The 22500-nt window shown below is 39.0% G+C and overlaps 1 protein-coding gene across 2 annotated transcripts in view; it reads left to right on the plus strand.

Annotated features, from left to right (window-relative positions):
* The window catches only part of LOC131357673 (A disintegrin and metalloproteinase with thrombospondin motifs 2-like), a 140193-nt gene extending 118482 nt beyond the window's left edge, over positions 1-21711 (plus strand). The window contains exons 10-24 of one of the 2 annotated variants that reach the window (XM_058396854.1): positions 1270-1402; positions 2264-2293; positions 4738-4851; positions 4959-5104; positions 6143-6318; positions 10513-10646; positions 10732-10852; positions 10949-11029; positions 11130-11293; positions 11704-11869; positions 12025-12157; positions 12739-12946; positions 13566-13695; positions 14860-14949; positions 18245-21711. In XM_058396854.1, coding sequence (XP_058252837.1) covers positions 1270-1402; positions 2264-2293; positions 4738-4851; positions 4959-5104; positions 6143-6318; positions 10513-10646; positions 10732-10852; positions 10949-11029; positions 11130-11293; positions 11704-11869; positions 12025-12157; positions 12739-12946; positions 13566-13695; positions 14860-14949; positions 18245-19215 — 2797 coding nt within the window. In that variant the 3' untranslated portion in view covers positions 19216-21711. The remainder of the gene's footprint in view (positions 1-1269; positions 1403-2263; positions 2294-4737; positions 4852-4958; positions 5105-6142; positions 6319-10512; positions 10647-10731; positions 10853-10948; positions 11030-11129; positions 11294-11703; positions 11870-12024; positions 12158-12738; positions 12947-13565; positions 13696-14859; positions 14950-18244) is intronic. The other variant, XM_058396855.1, reaches the window with a different exon arrangement.
* The last annotated feature ends 789 nt before the right edge of the window (positions 21712-22500 follow it).

A 22500-nucleotide genomic window follows, 5' to 3' on the forward strand; every position in this document is an offset into this window, starting at 1 on the left:
ACACACAGACAAACCACAGGTGACGGGAGGGGTGGGATCTCGTTTCGTATTGGCTTGGGATAAAGGTGATGACGTGTGTCAACCAATGAGAGCATTTGGGATGAGAACAGAATGATTCATCTCCCGCGCCTTCGGTTCGAGTCATTTTGTTCATCACGTGACAGCCCCGTATGGCAACACAGTCTGAGCCGGAAACAGAAAAGATTCACCTTTCGAGTCCTCGGGTTCGAGTCATTCGTTCACCTGACATCCTTATAGGCTAAGGCAATGCAGTTTGAGCCGGAAACAGAAAAGATCGGTTTACATAACAAGTCTTTGGATTCGCGTTGTTCGTTCTTGTAATGTGACTGCTTCCCGTCTCAGTATCTTATGACAAATACAATATTACATTAGTATTATTGACTTTATAAGGTATTAAATTATAAAACTATAAGATATAAAATTATCAAAATATTTGTGCAATAAACATTTTCTGAAAAATGTCAGTCTCCTTTTTTATTGTTTAATATTTCTTGAGGATATGTGTGGTGTGTGAGGGTTTTTAAAAAAATAAAAATAAATAAATAAATCAATCCACATTTTACTTGGAAATGCTAATTTGCCTGTTCTGTCTTTAGCTGTAAACAAATACTACTTATTAAAATAAACTAAACCTGCAAACACAAAGTACCTATTGTTGTTTATTTTGCCACCAATTGTGCATTTGCTGGTATAATACTGATAACTCATAAACTCATAAATGACACAGGGGCATAACATAAAAGCAAATAACACTATTAATGTCAATAATTAATATTAGTTTCATACATTAAGGTTATGTTTAGGTCAGATTCTATATTATTAAATAACTGCATATGGATTAAAAACAACACTCGGATTTATGCATGAATTTATACATTTCTATTTTCTACACTGCGGGGTTAGCTGATGTTTATTCAGATAAATAATACAAAGAATCAATTTTATAATAAATATAAAATTCACGTCACGTGATGAACGAATGAATCGAACCCGAGGACTCGAAAGGTGAACGAATCTTTTCTGTTTACTGAGCTTGTGCGATGTTGCGCATGCGCAGTCAACACAGAACGAACGATTCACTCCCCGAGATGACTCGATGTTCTCGAGTCATGGGAAAGATTCATTCGAAATGAACGGATCGTTTGTGAACGACACATCACTGCTCATGACAATCATGCGATTAAACGCGATTAAATATTTGAATCGATCAACGGGCCTAATTTATTTATTTGTTTATTCCTTATGCAGCTCATACGACTGCCTGAGGGACGATCCGTTCGAGCACACATGGGAGGAGTTGCCCCAGCTTCCAGGCCTGCATTACTCCATGAACGAGCAGTGTCGCTTTGACTTTGGTGCCGGATACATGATGTGCACAGCGGTGAGTGACACACACACACACACACACACACACACACTCTTGCCCCTGACACTATAATGCATTATGGAGTGCTCCTACAGCATCATAGGACTGCTGTGAGCATGTATAACTCCACACTCATCGTCTGATCATGATAGGTTTCTCATTTCGACTCAGTCGTGGTTCATCGTACGGCGATGAAGACTGATCACACTGCGATGTTATACATGCTGCCACTTGTAATGCATTACAAAACTACATGAGCAGGTCTGTGGGCGGAGACTCACACACACACACACACACACACACACATTCATATATGAATGAATCTCCTATAGCTTTTATCCTTTTCATGGCCACATTAATAGGACACATTAACAGCTGATGTGTCTTATCGCCATGACAACTTCCTTAGATATCATAAACCTTAAAGCACTGACACTGGAAACATCTTCCTTAAATGTTATAAAAACTTCTCTATACGGACCGTGTCAAAGATTACACACATTTTTTAATCTGTAATTTGTAGAGTCCCTGGCTATGTTGGTAATATAGAAGCAATACCATTCCAATAACAATACCGACAAGTGTCTTAATATAAACCTGTGATTTGAATAACTGCTGTTACAGGAAATTAATAGTTAAAAGAATTAATAGATACAGGGTTTATTTTATTATTATTATTATTATTATTATTATTATTTAATCTAATTTAATTTTTAGGATAGGTTTTAAATTAAAAACAGCCAGATTTCTAGATTTTATTTCATTTGTAGGTTTTCTTTTTATTTTCCTTTTTTTTCCTTTTTAAATAAGTGTTCTCAGGCACTTCACACTTCTGCATGGACTGTGCTTTACTCTCTTGTTAAACCGTTCCCTTAGCTGCAAAAGGTGGGGCCATCAGGAGCGCAGGTAAGGGAAGCCATCGACCAGCCACATGACCACACCCCCTCCTGGTCACACCCACTCATTCATCCATTACGTTTTAATTTATCGATGTATTATTTCTGACACATTGCACCAAGCCGACTCCAAACATTTGTGTATTTTATCACACCGCTTTTCAACTTAAAATATCATGTGGCCAATTTACGCAATCATTTATTATAGAGTCTTTCATTTTTTCATACATTTTCTCTTCAGTATCTCGTTATATTTGAGTCATTTGCAGTGATTTAGCTGAAAATCCTTATGTTTAATGTTCTCTGAATTTCAATTCAATCCAACTAATTTATTTGCCTAAAAATATCCTAAAAAAATGTAGTGGAAGTGGATTGAAATATAAATGAGTATTAATCATAATAATTTTGTATATATATATATATATATATATATATATATATATATATAGATATATATATATATAAATTAATTTAATATATATAAAGAAATTTTCAATTTTGTGTGAAAAAAATATTTTAATATTTTGTCTTTTAAAATTTTGCAATTTTTAGTGTAAAATACATTGTGCTATAAAATATGAAAATTTACATTTAAGTACGTTTTATTGAATGAATTTATTTCATAGAGATAATATTAAATCTAAACTGTGTGCAGTATTTTATTTAAAACATTAGCTTCAGTTAAAGAACTGAAAAATGTATTACAATTTCCTATTTTCAGAAATTTGTAAATTTATAGGTATGTCATTAAGGCATGAATATTAAGGGTCAAGGGTGCATTTTGAATTTTATTTAAGGTTTGTAAATAAAACTTTACAAAAAAATTGACCTTTTCCATTAAGCTCTTTTTATACTGTGGATTAACAAAAATAAATAAATAAATAAATTAATTAATTAATTAATTAATAAAAGGCAAGACAAACCCTTTCGAGCAGCTCCCTAAGAAAACAATAATAATTTGGTTTTCTTTCATCTATCAGTTTTTGCTCTCATTCATGTCTAAATCTACGTGGTGGTCATGTGGCATTGCTAGCTAACATTCGTAAGCTCACTGTTGTGTTGGTCTAATGCTGTCAGAATCGCCATGACTGAAAATGTGATTCTTCATTGCTATGTTTTGGTTTGCATGAAACAGCTTTTTATATATTCTTACATATTTCTTTAGTCAGACAGTAACTCTTTAAGGATCACTGTCATTTTGAAGCACAGAAGACTTTAATTCAACTGAATTGAGTTTATTTGTATAGCACTTTTAACAATTGTCTCAAAGCTGCTTTACAGAAGTATAGGAAGAGAAAAAAAAATTATCCTTAATATTCATCCTTAATTAGTGAGCCTGAGGCGACTGTGGCGATGATAGATGATATTAGGAAGGAACCTTGAGAGGAACCAGGCTCAGATGACTTAAGAGTTCATACAGCATGTTTCGAAACAGGACACAGGCTTCTGCAAGTCTGTACCCAGACATTTAGCCTCACATGAGGCTTCCTGCTGTTGTAGTTTGGCATGCTGTTCATTTTTGACATGCTTTTCTGCTCATTTTGTGTGTAAAATGTAGTTATATGACTTACCATAGCTTTCCTGTCAACTCCAAACTAGCCTATTATACATTTCCGAGTTTTGATGACTTCATATAGAAAGGAATACAGTGGAACCTTGGCATACGAATTAAATTTGTCCTGGAGGTGAGTCTTAAGCTGTACAGATTTCTATAATACAAAAACGTATATAAGAACCTTCTAGAATCGGACGTTTAAGTTACTTCGTATGAATAGACGCGGAGGATCGAATTGAGGATCGTTGTAAATGCTAATTCGTGGATATAAACTTGTCACCATGGGAACCACGATGGTGGTTGAAGAAGTGATATATAAAACAGTAATCGTGCTGTAACAACGTTTATGAAAGGTCAACAATCGTTACTGCAAATGAAAACGGTTCAAATGAAAAAATGTTTAGCGATAATGAGAAACAGGATTAACCAATCAAAATCAAGCTTTTTCATACACTGTAATTGTTCAAGTTTACATCGCTACCTGATCAGTGAGGACACTTTCCTGAGCATAACAAATTCCAACTTTGTTCGGCTTGTTCGTATGCTGATATAAATTTCTTGCAAAATTTCAATTCTTAAGGTGAAAATCCGTAAGGGACGGCATCGGTATGCTCCCTTGTGGTTCCCTTGTGAATGCAGCTGTAGATCTAAGCTGTATATTTAAGATAAGATATAAAATAGAAATTAAATAGAATATAAATAGAAATAAAATGAAAGATTTTGACCAAATTTCCCCTTAAAGTGTTGCTGTCGTATTATTTGTTACTCCGTCCCCGGATCGGAGCGATACGTCCACGTCGACAGGCTTCTCCGAGTCAAATTCATCTAACCGTTTCACTTTTGTCGCTGAGTCGGTTAGTAATGCGTCAATAATCTTGCGTGTTCTTGTTCTCCTTCAGTACCGTCCCTTTGACCCATGCAAGCAGCTGTGGTGTGCCCATCCAGACAATCCGTTTTTCTGCAAGACCAAAAAAGGACCGCCGATTGACGGAACGATATGTGGGGACGGCAAGGTGGGGACACGTCAACCTTTTACACGCAGCAGATATCTGCAAAATACACCATGAGTATTGTTTGTGTTTACTTTGTGTCTCTGGGTCTTTGTGTCTTGCCGTCTCAGCACTGCTTTAAAGGACACTGTGTGTGGCTAACTCCAGACATCATAAAGCGAGACGGGAACTGGGGCATGTGGAGTGAGTACGGTGCCTGCAATCGGCCCTGCGGGAGAGGACTGCAATTCCGCACTCGCGCTTGTGACAATCCACGGTAGGTCTGTGTGAACAAATCTTCAAGGAATAATAATCCAGAATGAATGACGTTAATTATTAAATTCTATACAATTAACATCACTGGCATCTAAGATTTATTTAAGGATGAACGTCTTAATCCCTATATGGACACGGGGTAATTATTTATTTGACAGATTTTACTCTTTGATTTTATTTGCCGTGTGCTTTATTTTCCTCCATCCTTATCCTGTCTGACCAAATTACAGGCTGAATTTCCTACTGCTTATCGCCGAATTCATCAGTCATCTGTTTATTTTCCTCCTGTCCAGATACAGGTCTCTGTTTATTCTAGCGTGCATTTAAACATCAGCTTAAGGTGTGAAGCGTTACATATATTTAAATATGCATCTTCGACTTTTAGTTTTACATAAATGACAACTAGCTGTATCACTGCAAGCTCCTTAAGTATCTAACGTTATCTAACCTTAATTCTGCATCGGTTTATATTTAAACTGCTCATCATTTACATTTAATTTATTAGCAATTTAATATTCAACGTGATCACATGATACAAACTCTCACACTCCATCAAATTCTCCAATTTCGCCGCTACTCCACTATGTTAACATACAACCAAATCCATTAGTAATCAGACTGATGATTACTTCTTGTTGAATGGTTTGGTTCGTTCGAATGCCAGAAATTCTTCGTAGCCGATGCAAATTTCTTGCAAGATTTCAATTCTTAAGGTGAAAATTCGTAAGGGAGGGCAAGGTTGCACTATATCTTAGAAAAGGATTGCAGTGTTTAGTGTAAACATTAGTACGTTCAGAATCCGCATCTGACTTGGAATTGGATTTTATTCACTCTGATTAATGATGTTGATGATACCGTAAACATACCAAGTGTTACAACCTAGTTTTTTTACATAAAACACATAATCGTATTTAATTTGATTCTGGTATTCTGTATTTAATCCACTTCTAGATGAGTATGTTTTCGTCAAGATTGTTACGCTGATAATAATTTACTTTTAATTATAAGTCTTATTATTATTATCTTCCATTTCCTCTAGTCCCGCTAATGGTGGACGCACCTGCCCAGGCTCAAACTACCAGTTCCGGGTGTGTAACATTCACGAGTGTGAGGACCCGTACTGGGACCACAGGGCCGAGCAGTGCAGCGCCATGGACAGCAAGTTTGAGTACCACAACATGAAACACCACTGGCTGCCTTATGAGCACCCTGACCGTAAGTAACCAAACAACAAGCAAATCATTTACATTATGTCCTTATCCAGAGAGACTTACAGTTTATTTCATTTTATACAACTGAGCAATTGTGGGTTAAGGGGCCCTGGGATTCAAACTGGCAACCTTCTGATCAGTAGTCCAACACCTTAACCTAAGGGTTGTATTCAGGGTTGAGATGAAGGAAATTAGTGAGGATTTATCACTAAAATAAAATAATTTTAGTATTCAGACCTCCAGTGCAGCTCTAGAATAAAGTGCTAGCCAGAATTGTCAGACTTATACATGTGGGTAGAGTAAAAAAGAGCTACATGAATCACAAGCTGGCATGATATCAGCTTGACCATGCAGTCCCATTGTCTGAAACTTTCATGTAACCACAATACACAATGTAGGCATGCTAAAAAACCTACAATGTGTCAAAAAGTGTATAAAACTTTTCATGTGATGGACATGGTAGAAAATAATAATGATAATAATAATAATAATAATAATAATAATAATAAATGATGGTGGCCGAATAAAAGAAAAAAATACTACATGTGCTGGATCAAGTGCTATTTTATTTCTGTGTAACTGCTAAATAATGAAGATGAAGGTGGAAACAATATTAAAAAAATAAAATTCGCTGTGCATAATGTGATCATTACACTTACTATTTATGTAACAATATATTATTTTATTATTGAATATTGTTTAGTTTTTTGTTTAAAAATTTGTCTTGATTCAGTCCACATTTTCTATCCTTTTATTTATTTATTTATTTATTTATTTTTTGGTGCTGGCTTACAGGCTTACTTATGTTTTACAGCTTAAAGGCAGTGGTCCAGCTCTTGGATCTTGATCTTTCGACTGTCTTGTATCAAACCAGTCATTTTCTTCATCGAGATTTTACTCTGGTTTAACAGATGCCTACAAATCTGTCCTTGCTGCATGTTTTCAGCTCCAGAGAACTGAGAAAGGGCAAAAATATTGTCACATTTCAGCTGCCAGCTCTAATGCCTCCTTTTGTCTTTCATCACTGTCCTCTGCGAGCTTGAGTTCCTTCGAGCATCTTCCGTGGAATGTAATCTCCACAGAACCGTTAACTCCTCAGCTGTGAGCCTGGATCTCACAAGCATGACAGGAAACAGCCAAAGTGGATCTTAGCTAAGTGGGGACTTTTTCGAGTTGTCGAGATTTGACAGCGAAACAGAACAATGTGTGTAGAGTTCTATGCCTGGATTATTATTTTTCCCAGAGCCCAGTTTTCTAGCTCAAATGCATCTGGTAGGATTTAGCAAAGTGATATTGATTTGATGCGGAGCCCAAGTGATAGTGACAAGCCACAGAAATATTCTAGTTACTTATGTCTCCAGTGATTTCATCATTATTAACTCTTCTGATATACAATATGCTATGTTTTTTTTTTGATAACATGCTGTTAAGTTGTAAAAATTTGCCAGTTTGAATCAGTGCAGCAGACACGATATTTACGATGCAGCTGCAGCAATTAAAAACTCTGTTTATCAGTCAGAAGGTACTCTCACTCTCCCTCTCTTCTCCTACCTCCTTTGTGGCTGTCAGTGCCAGTGACAGAGGCTTTATGGTTTGTCAGAAGTGCTTCCGAACATCGTCGGCTGGGAACACCGTGTATGAGATGGAAGTACGCTTTTTTTTGCGAGACAAATTGCATCTTTATAATAACGAGCAGCTTGTTGTAATACAAAAAGTGACAATGTCTCGTTCTGTAATAAATAAACGTTTGCTAATGTTGCCAATTTTCTGTTGTAATAGATGAATAGAACAAATGATGTGTTGTTATTGGAAATTGATCAACTCTGTTGTAGTAACACATCATACAAACCCCTCACAACATGTCCCCATGTCCTCCTTCCATCAACTTCCTGTGCAAGCTTGAGCTTCTCGAACAGTCTGTGCCTGTAGTATTTGTAATCTCCGCAGAATCAGTAACTCCTCAGCTGTGAGTCTGGATCTTATGATCACGGCAGGAACAGCCAAACTGGATCTTAGCTAAGCTGGGACTTTTGGAGACTTACAGACTTCATGCCAGACAGCAGAATGTGTCAAATCAATAACAGATGAATGGATTTTAGATGCGACTCAGTTCCAGGTACGTTAGCAAATCTACAGGGTTTGCCTCCTCCTGTGTCCCTGATTGGCAGACTGTAAACACCGAAGTAACACCTACTGTTATGAGAAACTTATATGTGAGTAGTCAGCAGGGACGGGGTAGGAAACAAACAAAATATGTGTTTGTTGATATCTGGTCAAACAAACTGGCATGACACATAACTAGAGATGTGACAGTCACTTCCTTTAGGAAAGACTGTATAGAATTGTAATGTTGCAGAACTTTTTTTTAAATGTTGCAGTACCCTTTAGTTTAATGCCTGCTAATCTAAATGGGAAAATAGCTTACAGCTATGTACACAGTGGAGGTCACATAGGATTATTTATCATTAAAAAGCAATCATCAACTTAAGCTGCTTTACAAATACAATTCTATCTGCTAGCCAATTCTCATCCAGGATGAAAAGTTAGTGGTGATTAATCACTATCCACACTGTATTGTTGCTCTGAAAGAGGAGTGCAAACTTGAGGCCTTGGTATTCTGAGCTAAAAGAGAAAGAACTCTTAGTGAAGCAGGCATAACCTTGACTTGTCAGTCCCTGTGAGGGAAGCATGGCCTTTGTTACTTGCCAGTGCTAAGAAAGGAGGCATGGCCTGTGACTTGCCAGTCTCAAGGAAGGTGGTGTGGTCTTTGTGACTTGCCAGTCTCAAGGAAGGAGACGTGGTCTTAATGACGTGCCAGTCTCAAGGAAGGAGGTGTGGCCTGTGTGACTTTCCAGTCTTAAGGAAGGAGGTCTGGTTTTGTGACTTGCTAGTCCCAAGGAAGGAGGCATGGCCTGTGTAACTTGACAGTCCCAAGGAAGGAGGCATGGCCTGTGTAACTTTGCAGTCCCAAGGAAGGAGGTGTGGCCTGTGTGACTTGCTAGTCCCAAGGAAGGAGGCATGGTCTTTGTCACTTGCCAGTACCAAGGAAGGAGGTGTGGCCTGTGTGACTTGCCAGTCTCAAGGAAGGAGGTGTGGCCTGTGTGACTTTCCAGTCTTAAGGAAGGAGGTCTGGTCTTTGTGACTTGCTAGTCCCAAGGAAGGAGGCATGGCCTGTGTAACTTGCCAGTCCCAAGGAAGGAGGCATGGCCTATGTAACTTTGCAGTCCCAAGGAAGGAGGCATGGCCTATGTAACTTTGCAGTCCCAAGGAAGGAGGCATGGCCTGTGTGACTTGCCAGTCCTAAGGAAGGAGGTGTGGCCTGTGTGACTTGCTAGTCCCAAGGAAGGAGGCATGGTCTTTGTCACTTGCCAGTACCAAGGAAGGAGGTGTGGCCTGTGTGACTTGCCAGTCTTAAGGAAGGAGGCATGGCATTTATGATGTGTCAGGCATGATCTCTGTTCCTGCCAATACAAACAAAACAGGTGTGGATCCTGTACCTGTTGTTGTTTTTCTTTCAGATGTTCTCATTAGGGGTCACCACAGCGCATAATATTATCTGAATATTTGATTTGGGCACAGGTATCACACTGGAGACCCTGATACAATCACTAACTTTTGCAACCCTTGGTGGCTTTGTTGGTTCCTTGCCTGGGAATCAAAAATGGCCCATGGTGGTGAGAGTGCAGTATGCTTAGCTGCTAACTAAAGAATTTATTCGTTCAAGTAAAATAGGTGTCCCAGTAAAGGAGCCATGGTCTTTTTGCTTGTAAGCCCAAGTGAATAAGGTGTGGTCTATGGGTCTGTCAGTCCCAGTGAAGAAGTGATGATCTCTTTGCCTGTCAGCTCCAGTGGAGGAGGCATAGTCTTAGTGTCTGTCAGTACTTTGGAGGCGTGGTCTGTGCCTTTCAGTCCCACTGAATGAGGCATGGTCCTTATGAGTTGTTAGTCCATGTCAAGGAGGTGTGGTCTCTGTGCCTGTCCGCTCAAGTCCTAGTGAAGATACACAAGGACTCTGTACCTATCAGTTTCAGTGAAGGGGGCATTGACATTGTACCTATCAGTACAGTGAGAAAGGCATGGCATAGAGGTCTTCCTTGATTTAAAACTAATACTCTGTCAAAAACACATTGAAACTGTGCAATTTGTCTTTAAATATAGACATTTTTTATAATTGATGGTTCTTTTTCATTTCCTGTAGCTAAACAGCGCTGCACCTTGTACTGCCAGTCCAGAGAGACACGTGTGGTGGTGAACATGCAGGAGCTGGTGGAACCAGGCAGCCGCTGCTCCTACAAAGACCCCTACAGTGTGTGTGTGTATGGCGAGTGCGAGGTGAGCCTGCTGGCATATGTGTACTCGAATATGTGTGGGTGGGTGTGATTTGCTATTTGCTTATGGTCCTTCCCTGTCTTTTCAGAAAGTGGGCTGTGAGAACGTGGTGGGTTCACCGCTTCAGGAGGACAAGTGCGGTGTGTGTGGAGGGGATGGAACTAGGTGCAAGACTCACAGGTTCAACTTCACCTTCACTGATAAGAAAGGTAGAGCTTCATTTAACATAAAAAGTGTAAATACATTAGAGATCATGTTTTTGCAACCACAACATCAAAAATATGTTTTGTGGCTTGGCTTCATAGGTGTTATTAGAGTGCTTGAAATTCCTAGAGGAGCGAGGCATCTGCTTATCCAGGAACTCAATGGAACTGCTAATATTTTGGGTAATCTAACAGCATATCGAAATTTGGAGGTTCATTAATTTAATCGCATGCAAGCGTGATATGATTTTTCTTTGGTGTTTATTTTATTGTCTTTGTGCAGCTGTGAAGAACAAAGCAACCGGTGATTTCTTCCTAAACTCTCATGGAGATTACCCAGAAACTCGTTCAGTCATCGAGAAAGGGCTGGAATGGCAGTATGAGAACAAGAATTACAAAGACACCATTCAGACCAACGGACCTCTGAAGAACGATGTCGTTATCATGGTAAGGACACGTTACCATTTTGTATTCATTTTCAATGAGACCTTCAGATTAGATTTAGAAAAGTGAGCTGAGTCACCTTCTAGAGCTACATTCGTACCCTGAAGATTTGCACTTGCTTAAGAAACACTGGATAATTTCACCAGTAAACGATAGACATACAGATTAAAAGTAAAATTCCACAATATTCTACAAGGCATAGATTTGACAAAGACTATATAAGAGGAGTACATGTCTTTAGCCTTGTAATTGTTGAAAGTAAGGATTACTCAATGTTTACTAATGATTAGCCCCACCCACTTTACATTAAAATGGGAGTGATTATGTTAAAATAAACACTGTATTACTGAGGCCACTTTCTAACAAGTCTAAACTCCAGCACATTCTAACGTGTTTATACATTTGTCGGACAGATCCGGATGCACAGCTCAGCAAAAGCGAAGGTTTCAGTCAAATACATCACCGATTTTGACCAGCTGAGCGACAGAGCCAACGAGAACAACATGGTGCCTGACAATGCAGTGCCCTACTCCTGGGTGGTCAAGAAGTGGACCCCCTGCTCCAAGACCTGCGGGACAGGTATCACATCTTCACAGCACACACAGATGTGTACTGGAAAAGAAAAGTAGAGGATATTAGTTAAAACTAATTGGGTGTGGGTGTGTTTACCTTAGCATGCAGCCTGTGCATAATAAACAGCTCTCTGTTTGTGTGTTCTCAATTGTGTGTATAAGGCTCACAGGTGACACGCTATGGTTGCCGTAAGAACGCTGAGATGAGGCTGGTGCACAGGCGCTTCTGTGAGAAAATCAGAAAGCCTTCTGTCATTTACAGGGACTGCTACCTACGAGAATGCGCTCAGCCCATGTACGTAAGTGTGTGTGTGTGTGTGTGTTTGTGTGTGTGTGTGGGTGTATGTGTGAGTGTGGGTGTGGTTGTCTGTGTGTATTATTATTATTATTATGCTATATATTTATATATGCTTATTTACAAAAGAGTAGGTACTTTTTATCCATTTCTAGTTACATTAATATCTTGTGGTCCCCTTATTATTCATTCATGCATTCAATCATATTAAGTTAATAAGACAAAAAATGTTGAAATGAGCCAGACTTTCCCATGGTGGGAAACCTGCAGCTTTATCTACATTTCTGCCACTTGATAGATGCCCCTTGCTCAACGGTCCAGCAATGGCAGCTTGATGGACCTGGGATTCGAACTCACAACCTTCTGACCAATAGTCCAACACCTTAACCACTTCTCCGTTAACTCAGTTAATCATGATGATCCTTTCACATTTACATGTACGGCATTTGGCAGATGCCTACAATTTATGTAAACTCTCTGGCTATTACAAAATGCTGACCTCGTACCTTTTGTTTAAGGATTCTGATAACTATTTATTTTCTATAATAAATGCCTCCTGTGTGTTTGTGTGTGTTCTGTAGCTGGGTGACCGGAGATTGGGGTGAATGCAGTAAATCCTGTGGTAGGTTTGGAACTCAGACACGCTCAGTACGCTGCGTTCAGCCGCTCAGTGACGGAAAGTTCAAGTCGATCCGGAGTCGATACTGCAACGACGAACGTCCTGAGGCGAGACGCGACTGCAACCGCATGCTCTGTCCTGCTGAGTGGAAACTAGGGCCTTGGTCACAGGTATGATTTTTTTTAATTTTTTTTTTATGAACACACAAACACATATTATTTCACTCATGGTGTTCAATACGCTTTTGAAATCTGGCTCACGCTTCAGGTCGGACAAAACAAAAAGAAATCGGTTGGATTTTTATATTATAGATCAGAGCTATTGAACTAAAATCTGTAAAGGTTCAGCTACATAAAATAAGCAGCTAACATAACTGAATAACTGGGCTACCTTATAATGCTTTAAATAACTATTTGTAATTAGTCATGGCTATAAACACACACACACTTTATAGTGATTGTTTGGTTTCGGACTGGTGCTTCATGTTAACGTTTTCGATTAGTGACACAGAAATCTTTGTTTTAAACTTAAATCCAATTCTCATCAGCTTTCTTTTTCCTATTAAAGTCTGTGGAAGTTCTTTCCCTCCTAGATGAGTTCCCTTTAGCTAAATAATGAAAATAAATGAAGTCATTTTAAAAAGCTGGAGTCACTGAACTATAGGGAGTTTTGGCATTTAACGCCTCAGCTATAAACAATTCATGTTTTTGCTTTGCTTCTGCATACTCAGAGGTTTGTGTGTACGTGTGTGTGTCTGTGTGTGTGTGTGTGTGTGAATCGTACTTGTAGTGTTCGGTGACCTGCGGCAAAGGGACTCAAGAGAGGCAGGTGCTCTGTCACACTCGTGACAACACCATCGGACTGTGTTTGGAATCCAAACCTCTGGCACTGAGATCCTGCAGCATGGATCCATGCCCAAGTGAGTTCACACTTCATCTTACACACTGTAAAGGAAACAGTTTGTTAGTTAAATCAAAACCACAGGGAAAAAATTCTCCCACATGAGGCGGGAAGCTCTGTGTTTATTTCATAAAGAATGTATTAAGAAAGCCTGTCTGTAAGTTATGGAATTCTTCAAGTAGGAAGAAGAACTTGATTAGCGTTCCTCTATAGCAAGCACGGCTAACACTAGCCAACTGGGAATTATGATCGAACCTGACAGAATGTCTGAGGTGGCTGTTATACAAGATATATTTATATTTACCATACCATAAAGCTCACTGCTAAAGCTAGCTAGTTGGCTAATATAAGCGTACTTGACTTTCTCATGGTTTTATTCGTGAAAGGTTATGTTTGCGAGCTAACGTTAATTAATCTGACTGAAGGATTTCAGTTATTTATTTTTGTTTATTTTAGTTTTTACACTACCTCACTAGCTATTTGGAGCTAATCTGACAGGATATCTGAGAGAGATTTTTATATTGAGTGTTAATTTTGCTGCTAACAAGATAACTACCTAATAAAAGCTAAATTGACAGGATTACAGAGGTGATATATTTCTAAATCTTCAGAATTATTTCTGCTAATTCTAGCTAGTCGGATAATATCAGCTAACATGAAAGGATTTCTGGGATTTTTGTGTCGTATTTCAAATATGTACAATCCCTACTGCTAACAGGCTAATATGAACTAAACTAGGATTTCGGGAGGATTTTTAAATCATATTGCTAAATAATTATATATTTCAATGCTAAGCCTAGCTAACAGGCAGAAACTTGACAGATTTCTGAAGTGACAAGAGTATGTTCAGTGATGTTCATGAAAGTTCATAATCTTTACTGCTAACTGTCTAGCTAACTAACAACAGCTAACGTGACAGGATAGCCTATTATTTAGCTAATTAGCTAAACGTCTTTCAACTATATGGCTATATGAGCTATATGACAGCTATTTTTCTAATTTTATCATTGAATAAGCTTTAAAGTACAGATGCCTTTATAGTAAAATGGAAAGAAATACGTAACGGTTGTGTGCTTGACTTATATGAACATACATTTGTTTATTATCTCACTAACTATTCTCTCCCTCTCTCTCCCTCTCCCTCTCTCTCCCTCTCTCTCTCTCTCTCTTTCTCTCATTATAGAGGGCATGTCAGACTTCAATAAACACGGCAACTTCCTGATTCAGTGGCTGTCGCGTCATGACCCTAAATACCCGGTGCAGAGGTTCTCAAGTAAAGCATCCCTGTCAAGCCAAGCCATGCCGCTTTTCTCTCTCTCCTCTTTGGGCTGGAGTGTTGCTCTCTCTCTCTCCTTCGCTCTGCTGGGCAAACTTCCCTGATCAGCCTACAGCACCAACGCTCTATCGCTTCTCTTTTCCCGGGTGGTGGTCCTCTTTCTCCGGGCATCTCTGACAAGGGGCAATTTCTCTGTTTCTCTCTCTCTCTCTCTCTCTCTCTCTCTCTCTCTCTCTCCTTTGTGGAGCTCTATGTTGTGAACGCTGGCCAGTCAGAAATTGTGAACAAATCTATCCAAAAAAAAAAAAATAATAATGTGAACGAAAAGTTTGTCAGAAGAAAGGGGGGTGGGATTCGCGGTTTGATCTGCACCCTGAGAGGTCAGTTGATGATGCTGAGGATTATTTGGGATGGAGCTGCCCGTTTGCGAGGTGCTCCTTTGCCATTGGCTACATTTGACGGCGTCCATGTCGAAGTGCCGCCCGAGGTGCAGGTGTGTGAGGAAAAATATAAACTAAAGCTTTATTGTGAGTGTGAACTTGTCACAATGGAGTAAAAAAAAAAGAAAAAAAAAAGAAACTTGCTAACTGCTCATTTCACATCCGAGTCCATTCTCAGACTAAAAAAAAAAAAAAAAAAAGGAACAGAGATATATGATATATATGATTTATATGAAGCTGTAAACATGGGAAGTACTGTTGAAGCGCTGGGATACACGCTGGCGTCTGATGGTGTACATGAGGTGGAACGTCCAGGTGAAAATGAAAAAAAAAGAAATAAATAAAATAAAATAAAAAAATGCCACAGGGTCGCTTTATGGCACACGATTAAACGCCACACCACCTCATCATCCATCCTCTCTGACTGTTAAAGAAAATATTCAATAAATGCAGCTTATTTGTGCTTGCTATGTTTAATATATATATATATATATATATATATATATATATATATATATATATATATATATATATATATATATATATATATATATAATTTGTACTTATACATACTTATATGAATATTAATAACATAATTAATAATTTGTTTCATGAATAAGCTGTAGCTTATTTGCCTACCCTTTTGACTGCTATCAATCACTTTAATCCTTGACTGTTATGTGTAATTTTTAAACTTTTACATAAAATACAGAGCTAGAAGAATTTAATAACAGATGTAAAGTGTTTTGGGGGGAAGAGGGTAGATCTATATTATGCAGGACATGCTCAGCCAGTTGCCTCTCCATTTTTACAATTTTTTAAAAGATTTATTTATTTATTTATTTATTTCTTTTCGAGAGACTCCGAGTCAGACATCTTATTTTGTTGTCGTCGTTCTAGTTTCATTCCTCATTCTCGCCGAGACCCATTTCACACGCCATCGCCATCCACCAGAGTGCGTCACGTTTTTTTTTTTCCGTGCGAGTGTGTCCGTCACGTGTGCGACTGTGTGTTTCTCTCGGTTTCTGATGGACTCACGAAAGAAAGTGATCCATAAAAAAAATACCTCATACACCTTCATCTTCAGTTTCATTTCTTGAGACACTGAGCGCGAGAACAATGCCTTATACTGGATTTGAATGTATCGGCATTTCTATCTACGAAAGTACGGCTTTACTCATCGAACTCGTATCGTATTGTTTCGTATCGTATCGTAACAAACACACAGAACCAGAGGCAGCTTCTACCAAACATTACAGAACCGAGCAAACCGAGATAACATTACACACTCCCTAAAACGCCGGCTACCCAGTGGGTTTGGGGGGGGGGGGGTTAGAATTAAAAGTGACACTTGGCCTCTCTTTATCACTTCAGACGTGTTATTGTATTGTGAAACACACATTTCTGTTGTGACTATGTAGCGAGCTATCCGAAGTTTTGTGCTAAAAAGCCGTGCGGCGAACGTGGGGCAAAGCCAGACCTCGCAGTGCGATATTGTAAATAAACATTGGTGTTGACTGTATTTAATAAAGTTTATGACTGTTAACTCTTTACTTCTCAGAAAAAGAAAAAAAAGTTAATATTATATCCTATGAGTAACTGTCGGGTTACTTCAATCAGCCTGCTGCGTCTTGGCCGGCTAATGTGGGGAAAACATTCAGATGGACTTTACGTGCACTGCGTCTATATGCACTTTGATTTATCAGGGAAACTTTATTAATGTTTTGTAAATGTTTAATATATACATATAATATATATATAAATATATACATATATATATGACACTTACGCGTGCCATGCCAGTTTTTACATCGTCATCGAAATCCTGTATTTTATTTAACCAATGACCGATTGATTTATTTTTGTGACTCTTTGATTTACCAATGGATTGACTGGTCTCAAAGTAATGAAGTGTTTTACCAAAGTTACTGTGAACTTGTACCTTTCGATACAGTCGATTTATTTTTCTTAAGAGAACAACTCTATATCTATATATTTAATGGGGCGGGAAGTGCATCTCATTGTTTCAGTTTCTGTCATGAACAACTGCAAAAGTAGGAATAAAAAATGTGTTCTGAAAAAGACCTTTCTCTCTGGTGTGTCTCTCTCTCTCTCTCTCTCTCTCTCTCTCTCTTTCTCAGATTAGGATCATTTATTAGCATTTTATACATAACGTATAGCCTTTCCATTTCATTTCCTGCTAGAATTTCATCACTTTTCTCTAGACACATCGTATTCTGACAAATTTGACCCTTGCCTTCTTAAAAGTGATCAAGTAACACATTTAACAGACACCCTTATCCAGAGTAACTTACATTTATCTCATTTATACAAGGATTGAGGGCCTTGCTCAGGGGCCCAGTAGTGGTAGCTTGGTGGATCTGTGATTTGAACTCACAACCTTCTGATCATTAGACCAACTTAACCGTTGAGCTACACTTCATTCACGGGACTTGTTTAGATGATGAACCACGGCGACAAAAAGACTTTTATTTGGAAGTCCAAATGCAATGGAAAAAAAATTAAGAGAGTTGAGGTATCGACAGATAAGAACAAGCATTCTAGTGAACACTTTCATCCACGACTTTTCCATCTCGACCCAGAATGAATCATTTTTTAGTTGTTTTTCCATGTAATATGTACGAACTCAAGAATGCATTAAAAAATGCCAAAGCAAAGTCTACTGATACTGTTTTTCTCTTTTCCCTTTATTACTGAGTCTCCTATTCTCTTCTCTTCCCGCTACTGCATACACCCACACGTTTCCTCACACATTATTCATAAATCATAGTTTTGGTTTTCTGTTTTCTTCACATAGTTTATCTGATTATCTTTACTTTGTTGTGTTATAGGCTTCCGGTGTCGTACTGACCGCTCTATGTTGTGCAAGATGGCGATGCTCCAGCAGTATTGCATGATTCCTGCCTTCCAGCGTATCTGCTGCGAATCCTGTAGCTCTGCCAACACAACCAGCGTCTCTGTCGCTACACCGACGGGGCTGACTCTGACTACGCCGAGAGTAAGCACGAAAAGCCAGGGTTTCAGTCTGAAAACCACAAGTCCTCCTTCTGCGACATCGGGAAGAGCCATCACAGAAGGCATTGGGTATACAGAATATAACACCTGGGAATATACGATCCTCACGACAGGCACTAAGGTTGAAGCTACGACTCCGAGCGTGATACACGTAAACACAACAAGAAGCTCGTTCACAGAGCCAACGCCAATTGCCACGGCAACCCAGACTACAAGCGATAACGTCACCTTGTCTGTTATAGATGATACCGTACAAAATGCTGGTACAGATAACAATAGCGTCACTGGACTGGATGAGGTACACGTCACCACGGTGACCAGCCCCAGTGTTGACTCTGATGAATCCCAGATTGGACGAGGTGCTAATCCTGAAAAAGACCAAACCAGTGCGGATGATGAGTTAACCACTTCAGGCTGGCATGAGACAGAAACGGTCACTAATACCAGCCTGGCTCTAATATTGACAACACTAATGCCAACTTTTGAAGGAAGTATTGAACCATCAACGTCATCCCTGACCACATCAACCACAGCGACAATGACCACTTCATCACCAACGATAGACAAGGCAACAACAACCAGGCAAGCCAACAAAGAGGAGGAAAACAACGCCATTGAGGTCCCTTTCCAAACTACTGGCATAGATAACGAGTTCCCCGAGAACAACATCATTCCAAGGAAAGGGCGTGTCTTCCTCCGGGAACGAACGCGCAACAAGCGGATCCAGGAGCTTCTGGAGGAAAAGAGGAACTTTTTACGCCGAATGAAACGAGCTCAGGGCTTTTAAAGCCTGCTTTCTCTTATAGAGAGATATGGCAATGCTACTTCTTAACTCCACACAACATTTTGGTACTTGGGTCAAGAACTGGAAAAGGGGGTGTGTGCTTCCCACATTATGGAGCAAACTGAACTTTGTGGAGCCAAAACCACTAGCAAATTTTTGCACAGTAGCTTTGAGCACAAAGTCCTTGTAGAGAAAACCCCATTTTTATTGGAATGGGCTACGAAATCAGGTTTGAGTGTCGATTTTTTTCCATGCTGCATCTAGCAGGCATGTTACACGTTAAAATATGGGTAAAAAAACTACACTATATGGCCAAAAGTTTGCAGATCCCTGACCACCACACCCAGACTTTTGCCACAAAACTGGAAGCACACAGTTGTATAGAATTTACAATGAGCTTAAGGTTGGACTGGAAGAACCTTTGGGATGAACTGGAACTGCCAAAATGTGAATATTCCCCAGAAATTCTCGATCAGACATCAGTGTCTAATCTCACTAATGGTCAAATCCCTAAAGCCACACTCCTAAATCTAATGGACAACTTTCCTTTACAGAAAAGCAGAGTTTTTATAAGAGCAAAGAAGGAATAAATCTCTTAATCTGGTCGGGTGTCTACAAACGTTTGGCCAAATAGTCACTGGATGTTAACTTTTTTCCACCACATTAATAATAAAATCCATTCCAACGATGATTTCATGAATCCCTGGGATTTTAAACCACACTTATGAGCATGGAGCAGCTTTTTTTCCCTCTAGAACTTTCCACAGGAACAAGTAGACTTTATTTCTAAGATTCACTGATGTTATTACGGTTTGGATTCAAGTCACATGACCATAAAGTAAAAGTTTTGGCCCCCCTGGCTATGCTTCATTGACTCCTATGCTGTCCCTAACAAACCCTATTTGGAAAACAAGTTCTCTCTGTTAATAATGATAATAAGTATTATTAATAATATTCATTCTTCCCCTGTCTGGAGCATGCATGTAGCCATGGTGGTTCTCTAACCACGCACACCACATTTCTCTTACACACTTTACTCTCATACTCACAACCTGGGGATTTGTTTTATCCATGTACACAAAAATTATGTAGAAACATCTACAGTACATCACAAATGTTGAGCCCTGGTCAATTCGGGAATTCAGGAATTTTATACACAAAATTTTGCCACATTGACCGGGTCAATTCAGGAATTCTGGAATTTTGTAGACAAATTTTGCCACATAGACCCAGTCAATTTGGGAATTTAATACACAAATTTTGCCACATTGACCCGGTCAATTCAGGAATTCGGGAATTGAATACACAAATTTTGCCACATTGACCCGGTCAATTCAGTAATTTAATACGCAAATTTTTCCACATAGACTCGGTCAATCCGGGAATTCAGGAATTCAATACAAAATTTTGCCACATAGACCCGGTCAATTCAGGAATTTTATACACAAATTTTGCCACATAATCCCGGTCAATTCGCGAATTCAGGAATTTTATACACAAATTTTGCCACATAGCCCTGGTCACTTCGAGAATTCAGGAATTTTATACACAAATCTTGCCACATAGACCCAGTCAAGTTGGGAATTCAGGAATTTTATACACAAATTTTACCACATAGACCAGGTCAATTCAGGAATTCTGGAATTTTGTAGACAAATTTTGCCACATAGACCGGGTCAATTTGGGAATTTAATACACAAATCTTACCACGTAGACCCAGTCAATTCAGGTATTTGGGAATTTAATACGCAAATTTTTCCACATAGACCTGGTCAATTTTGGAATTTTGAACACAAATTTTGCCGCACAATCCCGGTCAATTCGGGAATTCAGAAATTTTATACACAAATTTTGCCTCATTGACTTGGTCATTTCAGGAATTTAATACAAAATTTCGCCACATAGCCCTGGTCAATTCGGGAATTCAGGAATTTAATACAAAATTTCGCCACATAGCCCTGGTCAATTTGGGAATTCAGGAATTTAATACAAAATTTCGCCACATAGCCCTGGTCAATTCGGGAATTCAGGAATTTAATACAAAATTTCGCCACATAGCCCTGGTCAATTCGGGAATTCAGGAATTTAATACAAAATTTTGCCACATAGCCCTGGTCAATTCGGGAATTCAGGAATTTAATACAAAATTTCGCCACATAGACCCGGTCAATTCAGGAATTCAGGAATTAGCAGACCGAAAGCATGACCCAAGTGTCCTTTACCAGAAATAATTTGGTAAAAAATGGTAAATATTCACTTCATATCATTCCACATGGATAAACACTGTATTTACTCTAAATTCACATGAACCACGAGAAGCGATTTATTCTTAACATTTGTTCATCTGACGTGTAAAAATCAGGGATCCATCTTTTTTATTACTGTAGGTTTGTCTCTTCTTGGCCTGGTCAACATGCACGCGATATCTTCCGTGACACCAGTCACTGATTTTTGTATATATTATTTGTGGAATGCAGATAAAAAAATATATAAGAAAAAAATGTATATTCTGCAAAATAAAGTATTTTTTAAAAGCATGATCTGTGTTATGACTCAGTTCTCAGTATGTGAGAGTTCTTGCTGTAGGTCTGTCACTACACCATCATGGCCACTGGAGGGAGCCGATGCCCACCGAATAGAGTGAAAGGACTGTGAAAGTTTTGTCCACCAAGCACGTATTCGGGAGTCTCTGTAAGTGGATATTTACTGGGTGTAATAGTGTTATTTTCCTCCTTGGGAACATTGGTGAGTAAAGGCTCAGGTTGATGGCCCCTCGTTTAGATATTGTCTGAATGGATAAAGGAGGGAGTGTGAAGCTCATTCCAGGAGAACAGCAGGAACATGTATCTGTATCTGTGGCTGCAGTACATTTCAGGGAAACAGCCAATCACCATAAAGTTAATAATAAAAGCTGATATGTGGGAATGTTGTCCTGATCTGTGGGGTATTCCGGCTGGAGGAATACAAGGACAAGACTTTTTGTTGAAACAGGAAGTCAGCTTGTACAGTAACCATACATTTTGAATTTGTCCTCTGTCTCTTATTCTCTCTCTCTCTCTCTCTCTCTCTCACACACACACACACACAAACCTTCTGCTTGACTATCTCTTTCTCTCTATGTATTTCACTCTCTCTTTCTCCTTGACTCTGTCTCTTTCTCTTTGTCTCACACATTCTCTCTCTCCTTCTTTATTCTTTGACTCTCTCTTTCCCTTTCTTATCCGTGTCTTTCTCTTACTCTTTCTCCTTCTATCTTTCTCCTTGATTCTCTCTCTCTCTCTCTCTCTC

Source organism: Hemibagrus wyckioides, linkage group LG08 (assembly GCF_019097595.1).
Source record: "Hemibagrus wyckioides isolate EC202008001 linkage group LG08, SWU_Hwy_1.0, whole genome shotgun sequence".
Lineage (NCBI taxonomy): Eukaryota > Metazoa > Chordata > Actinopteri > Siluriformes > Bagridae > Hemibagrus > Hemibagrus wyckioides.